At 31.6% G+C, this 13914-nt stretch overlaps 3 protein-coding genes across 8 annotated transcripts in view; 1 reads left to right on the top strand and 2 right to left on the bottom strand.

Annotated features, from left to right (window-relative positions):
- Positions 1-1494: 1494 nt before the first annotated feature.
- Positions 1495-4288, bottom strand: LOC122500898 (sulfhydryl oxidase 2-like). Its single transcript, XM_043610049.1, has 3 exons — positions 3877-4288; positions 3294-3543; positions 1495-3017 (listed from the first exon to the last, which is right to left on the bottom strand). Exons 1-3 carry the CDS (start codon positions 4166-4168, stop codon positions 1826-1828), a joined length of 1734 nt encoding a protein of 577 aa, XP_043465984.1. The 5' UTR covers positions 4169-4288; the 3' UTR covers positions 1495-1825.
- Positions 4289-5330: 1042 nt separating this feature from the next.
- The window catches only part of LOC122500804 (putative ankyrin repeat protein RF_0381), a 28826-nt gene continuing 20242 nt past the window's right edge, over positions 5331-13914 (top strand). For all 6 annotated transcript variants that reach the window (XR_006301511.1, XR_006301512.1, XR_006301514.1 and 3 more), the window contains exon 1: positions 5331-5597. The gene's annotated coding sequence lies outside the window, so the exon portion shown is untranslated. The remainder of the gene's footprint in view (positions 5598-13914) is intronic.
- LOC122500803 (zinc finger CCCH domain-containing protein 13) overlaps positions 7222-13914 on the bottom strand; it is a 46769-nt gene continuing 40076 nt past the window's right edge. The window contains exons 4-8 of the mRNA XM_043609904.1: positions 13427-13645; positions 10555-11213; positions 10280-10473; positions 10040-10199; positions 7222-9808 (exon numbers count right to left, since the gene is read on the bottom strand). Of these exons, the coding sequence (XP_043465839.1) occupies positions 8125-9808; positions 10040-10199; positions 10280-10473; positions 10555-11213; positions 13427-13645 (2916 nt within the window). The 3' untranslated portion in view covers positions 7222-8124. The remainder of the gene's footprint in view (positions 9809-10039; positions 10200-10279; positions 10474-10554; positions 11214-13426; positions 13646-13914) is intronic.

Here is a 13914-nt window from a genome sequence, read left to right on the forward strand (position 1 = left end):
TGTCATTTTTGTAACATAAACGAAAATTGTAAATAATTCGATTAGTCCGTCAAATATCGAATATATTCTTGCCAGTTATATTGTATTTTGACTTTTGAAATACTTTGTACATTGAAGAAACTTTGTACTTTCTTAGTACGGAAGTGAGTCATTTTGTTAATTTTTAATATATGTACATTCACGAAGAAGTGACTTATTTTTTCAGTCGATGAGAGCCATATTAGTAGTGATAAGCTATCGAAAATCTTTGTATTTTTAATATTTCTTTTTTTAAATAATCACATTTTTAATTATTTGACGTAATTACCAAGAATCGATTTTGAAAATTCGAGAAAATGTATAAAAATGAAACTGATTTTGTATCGAAATAAAATCAGACTTTGTATTACAAAGAAAAATATTTATTCTATGAGAAAAATGCGAATTTATAAAAAAAAAATTGTTCTATGCTACGATATATCTTGTATTAAAAAAAATTATCATATCGGGAATTATCAATATCGATTTATTGATCTTTGATATATTTTAATATATCGATTGATATTTTGATACACTAAATTTCTATATAAAACATTTAAATATGAAACTTTTTATACATATTGATTATAGGGCTTTAAAAATATAATATCGATATCAGCGAGATTTTGAAAAAATTATTCTTGTACTGCTTATAAAATTTAGGCATTTGAATACTTTTTTTTTTGAAACTGAAGAAAAAAGAATGTTTGCGAAGAATTATTTTTATTGTCTTACGCTCCGATTCACGACTAGAAAATATTTACTGGTCACTTCTGAAATTTGTTGTAACGAGTTCTTCGAAACAGCCAAAGAAAGTTAACTACGTCTTTTTGTAATCCAACGACGAGAAAACTTTAGAAACCCTTAAAAAAGGAAAAAAAAAGTTTCTTTTTCTAAATTCAGGTTTATTTTTAGCTAGAAGTTTATATTATATAAAAAACAATTTTTTAAATTATTCCAAATATGATGTTCGAATTAACATTATTTTACTTTTTTATTCTTATTGTATTGTTTTTATCATTGATTAGATTTTTTATTTCTTTTTTTAAATTCTTTTTTAAAATTCTTTTTTAAATTCTTTTTTTGTTGCTAATTTTTTTCAGGTTTTTCTAGATTAGAATGTTTTTTCTCTAAATAAAAAAATGTATAGCTAATCTTTAACTATTTGATTATTTTTTTCTCAGGTGCTTTGTAAAATGTCATTTTATTATTGTATCACACTGAAAAAAATATTAGACACACACTTCGAAATCCTGAAGTCTGTTTTTGAATTTTAACGGGAATCGAATAAAGTTGAATGTTGTGTAATTTATTTTCTTTATATCTACAATAAAAGTAAACAAATTTTAATTTTGTGTTGATAACTTTTTCCCAAGAGAACTACTATAACTATCGACTTACGGGAATAATTTTAATTTTGCTTTAGAAACGAACAACTCTTCACTTATGTGCGGTGAAGAAATGAATAATTTAGAATTTATTTTTTCGAAGATTATTATTTATTTATAAATAAATTGTCAAACTACATCTATTTTAATGTGAAAAAAACATGGCGATTGTCATTTTACTGCGTGACTATATTGTTGACAAATGTCAAACTTTTCTTTTTAATAAAATAATATTTAAGAGTAGATTTTTGGTTAAAGTGGTCTGGACTCAATGCGTCTACATGTCAGCTAACATTTCCTACAATATCTTTAAAAATTATTTTGTATTTTTTTGAGAAAACCCTTGGAAATGCTTGGGAATTATTACGCGTACTCTTTGAAGTTGGCTGCAGATCCAAGGCCGCATTCTTTCTTCTATTCTATTTACGATTAAAATACAAATAAGGCACGAAATTTTCTCCAATATAATGCAGATTCTTTGTTTTAAGATCAGATTCATAAAAATTGATCCCACTGTAAGAGTACTTGTTCTTCAAGTATGCCAAAACGTTACTCTCTATCCAAGTATCATTGCCATCTCTGCAGGATGGACAATCACTTGCAGCAGGAAATTGAATTTTCCTATGTTTCGGATCCTCTGTCTCATCGCCAGCCAATCTTTTATTCACCTGATTGTGAGCTCTCCACAACCAGAGGATATTTTCGTCAAAACTTTTAACCTCAAATAAATGTCTTTCTTCAGCCATTTCGACGAAATGCTCCTTACACCATCGACAACCAAAGAAATTTTTAATGTAACCATGCATTGCCTTTAGAACTTGCAAAGGATCATCTTGTTTTTGAATGTTGTTCATGTTCGCAAAATTAACAGTCAATGTGTGAAACATTGTCCACATTCCACAGGGATACCCTCTGAGGAAATTCAAACTACCCTGACAACCAATCCATTCCTCTTTGCCGGTGAAAACAGGAGAGTGTTGTTTTTCAAATTCGGTGGAATATTGACGAAAACTTTCGCCTGTAATGGATGTTCGATTTTCAAGTAACTCCTTAAGATTCAACAAGTAGAGGACTGCGTTATTTTTCTTTGGGAAGTAAGAAACAAGAACGTTTAGGTAATTCTTTAAAGCTTCCATTTTTTCACCATCGATGTTGGCAGTCATGACGACCTCATGATTAATGGAGTAGCGAAGAGCTTTTTCTAGATCGAGCTGAAACACAACATCTCCGGCTTTATGAGCATACTCGAGATTATTCATTTGTACTTCAGAAATGGTTGGCAATTCTTTAATTTCAGTGTCTTTCCTTCTGTCTGGCAAGACGACCTGCACTCCTTGGACTTTGAGTTTGTCTTTTATTGTTTTTTCAATTATTTCACTTGTGGCATTGTTTATGGTTATTGTCGTCTCAGTATTGTCACGCTGAAGAAAGCTTAGAGTGACGGTGGTGTTTGTAGCGTTCGATAATACTCTTCCAATATGTAATTCGATGACTTTTTGGAAATTCACAATCATACTGGTTCCTATGATTGAGTCTGGAGATTCATTTACTAAAATTATGTACTTCACATTTTTTGCTACGGCTTGCCAGATATTCTTCAAATCTTCCGCACTGTTTTTCAAAAGAAGTTAATTATTTAAAAAATTTTAATAAAATTGAATATTAGAAGCGTTAAACCGTTAAAGTGTTAATTTTTAAAAATAATTAAATTTTGTAAGGATTTTTAAATTGAAACCCTTGAAAATTTTAATTCATGTAAAACTTTAATAATATTAACATTTCTGGTATTGAAATAAAATGAATAGTTTTGAAATAATTATATTTGAAAATTTTAACAAAAAAAAAAAAATGATTGAACTGTGAATAAGTTTAATTAAAAATGCTTACCTGTATGGCAAAATATTTGGCCATAAGGAACCACGACCCTCCCGTTCCTCAACTTCAACGAGATTAAGAATAATTTTTTCCATAGCAGCAACATCCTTTACATCCTTCACATCAGATCCAAGTGTTCCTGGTTTAGAATTAGCAGAAAAATATTTCAACGTTGGATAATATACAACATGATGATCTCGACAAATGGGACTGTCATCACCAGCACAGTCTACCACAGCTATTTTTACAAGACTCTGCCAATCTGAAAATTATTAAACATTTTTTTAATTTTTAAAAAACTGTTTTTTTAATTTTTAAAGAACTGTTTTTTTATTGTTTTTAATTTTTAAAAAAATATTTTTTCAACATTTAGAAGACCGGGGTGGTTCCATAGTGGCCACCATTTATCTTGACGAATCTTTCTATCAAACTGACTTCTTAATTATAAATTTTTTTAAATAAAAAAGTACTAAAATCTGTGCAAATTTACCGGCCCTCTAAAGGTTAAATAAAAAACTATTTTTTTAAAAATAACTTTGAAACGTAGAATATATAAGAACTTCTTTACAGATTTCAAATTTATTTTGAAACTTACTTTGAAGATTTTTGCCAACCGTCTTCCATAATGGAGAAAAACGAATGCAATGTCCACACCAATGAGAATAAAATTCAATTATCCAACTTGAATTGCTATTGTAAACATTTGATTGAAAATTGGAATTATTGAGAATAACTACATGATCACTTGGATAATACAATCCCTCGTAAGTATTTCGTAATAGCGACGAACGACTTGACAATGAATTTACATTTTTTGCAGTAAACAATAAAAAAAGTGTTTCAATAAATAAAATTAAATTCCACTGTTTTGGTGCTTTTAATTTCATTTTCGACCATATATATTGAATTTTATATTGTATATATACTAATAATATAGTTTCGTACAAAAATTTTTTTTGAGGAAAGGTCTTCGCCGTAACCAAGGATTACAGCGACTGATTTTTATTTTCCATGTTGTCTCTTTATATACCTTGAAAAAGGCCATATTTTGATGTGCAAAGGCAAAGGAGTATTAGAAAAATGAATTTAGGAAAGATTTAAGATTTAAGACGTAGAAGAAGTAGATAATGCCCACATAGCATCATATATTACGATTAGCTAACGGGTTACTAACCATAACGGAGATAGACTCTCAAATTTTTATAGATAATCTGCAACTTACAGTTATTGCCCAATAATTTCGGCTATAACCGGTTTAAATAAAGTAAAATTTGTAAACAAACATTTTCAAACACGTTTTGAACCATCGACAAGAATATCTTCTTAATTATCTAAATCCAAAAGATTTTTTTTTGATCCATGCAGAAACTCGCGGTTGCAAAATGGGAAATTTGCGACTATAAAAAAAATTGTTTCAAAAATAAGATAAAAAACATTAATATAACTAAAGAGACGCCGAAAAGTGCAAAAAAATTTACGGATAATAAAAATGAAAATAAAAGAAAATTCTTTTTTAAATAAGTATTTAATCATTTAATTTTATTTAATCAAGATTTTCAAAAAATTTAAAATTCAGATCTTTATGAAATTCAGCAATTTTATAATAATTTAAATTTCCATAAAATTTACAAAAAAAAATTATATTATATTTACAAAAATTTTAATAGAATCCTTCCTAAAAATTCAATTATTTTTACAAGTAGTAAAATTTTTCCACATGAATTCAGTTATTTAAAAAAAATGTATAATAAAATATATTACTATTTTAATAAAATTTCTCAAAAGAATTCAATTATTTAAAAAAACGCAATAATATTCGTTGCAAGATTTTAATTATTAAAAAAAAATTTAATAAAATTCTTTGCAAAATTCAATTATTTTCATAAATAACAAAATTCATAATAAGAATTCAATTATTTTTAAAAGTAGGTAATAAAATTCTTTTGGACGTGGTATTTAAAAAAAATACAAGGGGTACTTCCATGGAATTTTTCAACGTAAGTTTTATATAAATATTTTTTACATACTTTAACTGAAAAAGTTTACTGTTCTTTTTTTTATTCTTTATTTATTGTTCTTATAACCTTGTATTGATATCTGTATAATGTCCCTACTGGCCAACAACAAATAAAGTTTATTTTTAGTAAGTTTCTTATGTACGCTATCGAAAATATGTCAAATTTTAAAATCGTAAAATATTTTTGAATGCCATATTTTAGTCGTATGACATGTAGATTTGAAGTAAAAGCAAATACAAAGTGATCGAGCTTGGTTCCTGTTGTTGAAAGTTGCATGGAAAATTAATACCTTAATATTGTGAGTATTTCATTTATATTTTATCAAAAATATTAATTTTTAAAATCAATGAATAATTTAGGTAAAAAAGAAAACTTTTAAATTGAATTAATTTTAATTAATTATTTAATATCGTCCACCATATTGGATCCGCCATTTTGAATTTTTAAAAACTGACTTCAGTTTTGGGACGCTTTCATTCAATATCATTTAACCAAAAACTTTATTAAACCAAAAATTGATATTTCTTCAGTGTCAAGACAATTTATAAAATTAATATTCTCAAACGCCTCGATGTTTGTGACCAATTTACTGATTTGCAAAGTTCCCCGAATGCTCAAAACCTCGAAAACTCAAATCCCCGAATGCTCAACTCCTCGAATGCTCAGAACCTCGAAAACTCAAATTTTATAAAACAATATTCATCTATTTATGAAGATTGTAAACAACAATGGTTGATATTATTAAAATAAAATACGACAATTAATATTTTCAAAAAGATCTTATTAACTATTGACATAATTTACAGCAATTGCGGTAGAACTTGTGTTATTACACAAAGTCCAAGTACATATAAAATATATTTTTTACTTCTTTTCACACTATTCGCATATAGTGTGGAATATTCATATGTTCCTCACAGAAAGTGAATAATTTAAAATAATGCAGAGAAACACTCGCATAAATCATATCATGTTTATTTACAAAATTTTATTAAAACTTCCTAACGACTTGCGGGGGGCCATTCAAAAAAAATGCATTAACATTTTTTTTCTTCTGATTAACAAAAAGTTTACCCTCTCTCCCCTGAAAGCGTAACGTATTTATTTTTGAATGACCCTTTTTTACCATATTCTTAATTGCTAAAAAGAAACGAGAAAAATTATTTTTTAATTAGGTAGTGATAATCTCAAATTGTTTTTGAGTTATTTCGGTTACATTTTCTTTTTTTCATAAATCCAATATTTTTGTTTCACTCGTACATTCTTATCGACAAAATAACATCTAAAATTCATTCTTCTTAAATATTAATAATTAATGTGTGCATTTCTGCGACGATAATTAACCCCATATTATAGGGATAATTGCGAATTCTTATCTCTTATTCGAAATCGACTCATTTTCCTCCAAGTCGACAAATTTAATAAACTTTATGAAAAAATTAATTAATTAACAAATCGTTGGAAAAATTTTTAATTTCTCGCAGTTTGAATTTTTATTTCATTATTTGATATTTATAATGTTCCAATGTTCAGTTTATACAATTTTATATATACTATAAATTGATTTCTAATTCTATTTCATGAATATTTTAGGGTTTGAAATAATTTTTCTAAAAATTAATTTTTAATGAACAATCTTTAGCTTACCATTTATCGAATAAAAATTGATGTCACTGTTTTAAATTTTAAATTTTAATTTGTTTATTAAGTTTTGATACTAGAGAATCATTAATTCCTTGCATATTGACTATATATAATTGCGACAATATTTTAGAAAGAAATTATTAAAATCAAAAGTTAGTCCAAATTCATATTATTTTCTTTTCAATTAAAAACCAAGAGTGGTGAAAAAAAAGAAAGACGTTTTGATAAATTTTTGCTTCTAGCACAAAACTTTTAATACTTAATTATTGTTCTATAAAATTTAGAAAAATTTTCCTACTATAGCAAACTTTTGAAAACCAAATTTTTTTTTAATTTAAATGTAAAAAATACAGTTGGACTAATTTTTCGTTTAGATTCAATTGTTTATAATTTCGATTGAATCGTGTGTATAGTGATTCATTGCGCATACGGTTTTCAAAATAAAATATCCTTGTAAAACTAGACAAATAATACTTAATGTTAAGATCGCAGCTCTTTTAAGTGTAATTTTTGTTTATATTAATAAACGTTCAAAAAAAAATTTTAACTCTCAAGTAGAAAATTCACTTGTATTCTTTTAAACTTTTCGCATAGATTTAAATTTTATTATTCAAATTTTATTTAATTTTTTTAGATCTTTTTTTACATCTTTTTTAGATCTTTTTTCGACCTTTTTTAGATATTTTGTAGATCTTTTTTAGGTTCTTTTTTAGATTCTTTTTTTAGAATCTTCTAAAACTTAAGATCTTAAAGTTGAGGCAGCTGTTCCATAGAAGCTTCAATGGAAAGGTTCTATGAATTTTAATGAAGGTTTCTTTACAATTCCAATATTCTGATGATTGAAACAGGTAACTGCATGTATGCTGTCCTTTCGATCTCTTTGAAAACCTCGTCATTTCTAGCAAAATTTTAGTCACGAACTTTTGTGCGTCAAAATTAGTTTGCTTGATAGAAATCCCACGGTTTTCAAAAACCGAATGCCAATCGGAAGGATATAAGCAGTAACCTGCATCTGCTGTCCAAAATGGAAAAACTTGATAACCTTTATGCAGCTAAACGAAAGGTTCCACTTTGGACAGCAGATACTTTTTTCATCATCAGTTTACAAATTTCTCACTTGTGCTTCACTGATCCGCGCTGATCTAATGATTACAATTCCATCATTCGGATCTGAATTTTCTTCAATAACCAGTGTAATCATGCCAGTGTCCCCTCTGTGATCTGTACTGATTCCCACTGACAAGGACCGCATCAGGATTACTAAAGTAGCCAGTTTTCGATCTGTCGTTATTGTTCCTGGCTAACGGAGCCTGGGGAAGGAATGATGGACTGGGTACAAAGGATTTTTGTTGTTGCTGTTGAATCGGACGCGAGAATTTAAAGTTATTCTCCGACGGTTGGAGTATAGTGTCCCTGCCCAATTGTCTATGCAAAGGGAGGACGAATCCACTTGGTAGATTTGTTTCCTGATTTAAAGACGGTGTGAGGGCTTCGTTTAGTGTCACGTCATACTCGCTTTCCGGAATGTCCTGCAATCTGGTCACTTCGTTCAGACGTTGTTTTACTCTAAAATTCGCTGGACCCGTCGGTTGATCAGGAATATCGTCTTTGAAGAAATTTTCCGATACGGGGATCACACGACCGTTGTTACGCACCGATTGATCCGAAGTCTGATGTTGGTAATTCCAAGGGGTCGTTCTCTCTTGTTCAGGAATCCTTGGTCCTTGATCCACTGGTCTTTTCTGCTCCTTCCACTCTTCCGTCCTTCGAGAGTTTAGCTCCTCGGGTCTTCTTTGCTGCTCCTCGATTCTTCTCTGCTGTTCCTCTAGTCTTCTTTGTTGTTCCTCTAAAAATCGCTGGTGGTCCTCCGGTCGTCTTGGAATTTGGTTCAATCTCTTCTGACTCAATTCGGTCTCGTCGGGCCGTCTCGGTTCCTCGGGTCTTCTTTGCTCTGGTCTTCGGGAGGGAATTTCTTCCTGTCTCCTTGGTGGCAATTCCTCGGGTCTTCGAGGGGTGAGCAAAACCTCTTGTTGCTCTCCAGGTCTCCTGACGTCTGGTCTCCTAGAATCGGAATCTTCCTGTCTTTTCGGGAATAGAGCCTCGGGTCTTCTGTGTTCCTCCGGTCTTCGTTGCTCCTGGTTCTCGTCAGGTCTCTTATCAGTCTGGATAACTTTGTAAGCATTGTAAAGCGTTTTATTCTCCCAACGTGATTGGGACTCTCGATCTTCTTTAAGTGCCTTGAAGCCAACAGGAGAGAGACCTCTAGGATTCGGATTGCCGCCCCTAGAGGGGAGGAAAGGTCTTTTTACAATCCTCACCGGTGCTCTAGGTGGCGGAGTAGGAGCAACTTCCTCCTCGTCATAATACTCCGCAGTATATTCAGTCTCTTCTTCAGTGTTCACAATTTCGGTAGGTGACTTCTGCGTAGGTCTCCAGTATTTTTCCGGTAATTCCTTACTTTCTTCCTCATGGTTCGATTTATGCTTCTTATGTTCCATTCCAGGTCCGGGTCTTTGATCAGATTGATCAATTTCAGGTTTAGAGATTGTAGTCGTAGTCGTAGTGGTTGTCGTCGTCCTGTCATAAATACTGGGTCTTTGGGTCGATTCGTTGGAATCCTGTGTTTCCTTTGTCCTTGATTTGAATCGATCAGTTTCCCTTTCACGATTCAAAGGTCGCGATAAGATTGGTCTCTCCGTGTCTTGAGATCTGCTTCGATCTCTCTCACGATCCTTTCCACTATCCAGAGATCGATCTCGGCTGCGTTCTCGGTCTGTGACTTTATCGCGGTCGTAATAACGATCCCTGGGGCGTTCCGGATGTTTTCGCTGCCGCACGTCTTCATCCTCGTCTCTATATCTAGTTCTGTGGAAAATAAAATTACTCACATTAGAAAGAGGACTTGAGAACTTTACTTTGATTTTGTTTGCGTCCGCGTCTTTTTGTCTTTCTAACAAGTCCTTATGGTTCTGAACGACGAGCCAAGTCTCATTGAACAATTATATCATCTTTGGAATTCGGACTTTGGTGTCTACTCTTTGGTGTCTTGGGAAAGTTCTATGTCTGAGTTTCCGGCTATTAAGTACGTTACCTTACCTGTAGGGTCGATCTAGGTCTCTGTCCCTAGTTTCGTAGAAGTCCCGAAAAGGCGGTCGTCTCCTCAAGGGACGCCTTGGTCTCACTTCCTCTAGATCATCATCATAGTACTCGTCCATCAGAACTGTATCACTGGGTCGTCTTCTCGGCTCTTCTGTAACTAAAATTAGTAATTTAGATTTACCTCGAATGCAACTTGTTTCTGAAATGCAACGAAATGAATGCAACTTTTTTTCTCACCAACGGGTGCTTGCGTTGAGGTGACCTTATAAGCGTATTTATCCTGCTCGGAGATTGGTACCGGTCTTCGTATTTTCGGCGGTGCTCGCGGTCTCGAATAGACCGACGAACTGGGAGCAGCCGGTTTTACAAGTCCGTCGGTATTTCCAGTTGGTGCCGCTACTGTTTCTTTGTCCTCGTATTCGTCCCTGAACCTGTTTTGATATTTTTAGTAAAACATTCAAGAAAAGGGAATTTCAATTCATTATTTAGGGAATTAGGAATTTATTTCGTACCGTTTGTCCGTAATTTCTCTGCTTCTCGAATCGAGGCTTCTGCGATCGTCGAATTCAGGATCTTCTAAATCCTTACTCCGGGAGGTTTCCTGATCTCTGCTTCTGGGTCTCGATTCCTCTTCTAAAGGATCACGAACTGTTGGGAGACGACTGTTGTTTTTTCTGTTGGGTCTCGCGGGGAAACGTTCCCTAGGACTTGTCTCTCTTTCCCTTTCCTCAGGATCTCGGGGACGTTCGCGGAAATCTCGGTTCCTGTCTCGATCCCGTCGGTAGGTTCGTTCCTCATAGTCCTCGTAGTCCCTTCTGTCGTAGCCTCGAGGACGTCCCCTTGGATCGTACTCGTCGTCGTAGTAATCCTCGTAGTAGTCGTAGGCGGGACGTCTCCTAAAGGGTCTTCTTCTTCGACCTGGTTCTCTGTCCCTATTGGCGGATCGACTCGTGGGAGGTGAAGTCGGTGCTGGAGTCGTTGTCGTGGTTGTCGTCGTTGTCGTAGTGGAAGTCGCCGCCTGGTAGAGAGCATCATTTCTATGCCAATATTTCTTTGAATTATTGCAGTCCACTTCGGACACGAAGTGACAGATGAAGGTCTTTTGATCAAACGCCGTGAAGTTGGCGCAGAGGAAATCGTACCGAGTTCCGTAGAGACAGTGATGGTAGACCTGGAAAACAAATTTTTGTCACTCCAGAAAAAGGATAAATAAATTTTCTACTAAAAATCTTTAACCCTCCGTTGGATAATTAATAAACCTTAATGACCATTGAATGTGGGACAATGTTGTTAGAATCGGTCATTAGCATCAGCAGAGGGTTAAATATCACCTATTTTGCAACTATCCCTGCAACTATGAAATTAAAAAACCAGTGGTCAGTTGCGTGCGCTCGATTTCAATTAAAATTTAGAGCATGCTTCGTGACCGATAAGATTACGAAAAAAAACTTTCCTCAGCTCTCGTTTACCTTAATAGGAGATGTTGGGAGTTGGGAAGTACCTTCCATTACATTAAGTTTCATCATATCAACGATTTTATTTATATACAAGTGACAAAACACTTCGTAAAAATTGAAATTTCAGAAGGAAATAAAAAAGAATCCTTTTCTTCCGGCTTTGCAAAAAAAAGTCTCACGACGATCTCTCGACATTTGCATGACAATTGTTTTTGACCGCTTCAGTGCCTCTCGAAGGTGAGGAATCATCGCGGAAGTGTCGGTTGTATCGCTTTCTCGAGATCTGGATGTCTCTTTCACTCTGCGTGAGAGTCAAGGAACTTGGAATAAGTTTGACAAAAAAAAACCATACTTTTACGCATGTACAAAAAAACTAAACTCAAAAATTGAAATCAAATAATTCCTTCTTCGGAAAGTGACTGTGGACAATACAATGACTATCATAGACCATTTTCCAACCCATCGACTCGTGAAATAAGTGATCGAATCATGAGATTCACTATCGCTACGGATGAGTCGACACCTTCTAAAGGATTCGTTCTACTTTGTATTGAAAAAAAAAGAATATGAAATGGTTTGGAGAAATTTCTTTTGTAAAGACAATTTACAGCTAAAATGCCTCTTAACAATGGAAGCTAATGTCAAAATATTAGTGAAACGGCTATTTAGTTTCGATTTCAATACAGATTTTTAAAACGAACCATGTACATACCTAATTAAAACATTCATTACACTTTTGGGAATTCCCTTCTACGGAAAAAATTCGATCGAATAGAATCTGAAAATTTAATATTTCGTTGTGGAAAGTTGAAAGAAAGTTGAAGTAAATTAATATCAAAAATTTTTTTAGAAATTTTGAAGAACAGTCAATATTTTTGTTGTAGAAAAAAATGTCTACTTCTTGGAATACTTTCACAATTTATTTGATAACATAAAACATTATGAACAGCAATGAAAAAAGTACTTTGTGTGAGAATAATAATATAATATTCTATATAAACAAGACTATAATTTATTATTGTAGTTTTAGAATTGAAAAATTCTTTGACTTTTGCAATATAGAAATCTTGATATAGAGGTTTGTCTTTCATTAAGGAAGTAATGAATGGAACAATAGGTTTATTGGCACTTGCGTCACGTGATCATAAAGATGACGGGTATTAATGCAAACGGCTGCAATTGTTGTTGTATATGATAAACTGCAGAAATTGTATTTAGAGAATGGTATAAATTATTAGTTGCGCTCTCATTTTTCTCTATGAGTGGAAGATTCATAAGAAATTATTTTCATTGAAAAATTTCCCATGAGGAATTTTTCAATAAAAAATTTCAAAATGATTTATTGATGACAATCTTAATCATTTTCCCAAGAGTATTAAAGAAATAGAAAAGATGACTGTTTCTGATTATTATAAACAAATAAATATCTGACTGACAATTTGAGGTTGAATAACTTAAAAGTTACGTAAGTGACTTTAAAAACTTAAAAGAGACAATTAATGTCAGTTTAAATATTGAAATGTGATAATAAATTTTGTTTCAAGTACTAAATGAGATATGTGAAAATTACTCCAACTTGCGGTGTCATTTAAAGACACGAAACACTTCAGATGACTATTAATGCTTCGAAAAGTTAACTAAATATTTATTTTCTACACTGGTAAATTCATAAAATTATATAACAATTTATTTTAAATAAAAAAATAAAAAATCTATATAGATTTTAAAAATTAAAATTAAAAATTTTTTAAAAAACAAAAGCAATTATAAAAAAAACTGTTAAAATATAATTTTAAGTTCCAAACAATTAGAAAAACACTGGTAAAATCAAAATTTAAAATTTTTAAAGATTAGAAAAAACTGTAAAAATAAAAAGTTAGGATCCAAAAAAAAAATGTTTAAAAAATTTTAAAATACTTTTCATTACCTGACATTTGTGAGGAACACTGGCATAAAATCCGTCATGAAGACCATCACATTTAAAATTAATATCTTCTGGTATGCTATTGTAGAATGGATAGTCACTTAAATTGTAACCATTTAATTCACGTGGTAAGTTTGGATCCCAGATATAATCGATTTGGGGATTTCCCGTCAGCGTATGACCCGTTGTTCCATTTCCTTCACCCACTGCAATTGTCGTACCCTGAAATTTTTAATGCAATTTTAAAATATTGTATTTTTTCAATTTCTCTTTTTTACCTGAAAATTTAAAAATTGACTTTTTTAATAAACTTTTTCTTATAAATTTTAAAATATTTACGAAAACAAGTGCAATTTTTCAAAATTTGTTACTATTTTTTCAAAAAAAAATTGTACTTTTTCAAATTTTATTTTCAGGAAAAATATGAAACAAATGCGTTCGTCTGAATCTATTATTTTTTAAATAAAAAATATTTTAAAATATTTTAAAGT

Source organism: Leptopilina heterotoma, unplaced genomic scaffold, assembly GCF_015476425.1.
Source record: "Leptopilina heterotoma isolate Lh14 unplaced genomic scaffold, ASM1547642v1 Lhet_191, whole genome shotgun sequence".
Classification (NCBI taxonomy): domain Eukaryota; kingdom Metazoa; phylum Arthropoda; class Insecta; order Hymenoptera; family Figitidae; genus Leptopilina; species Leptopilina heterotoma.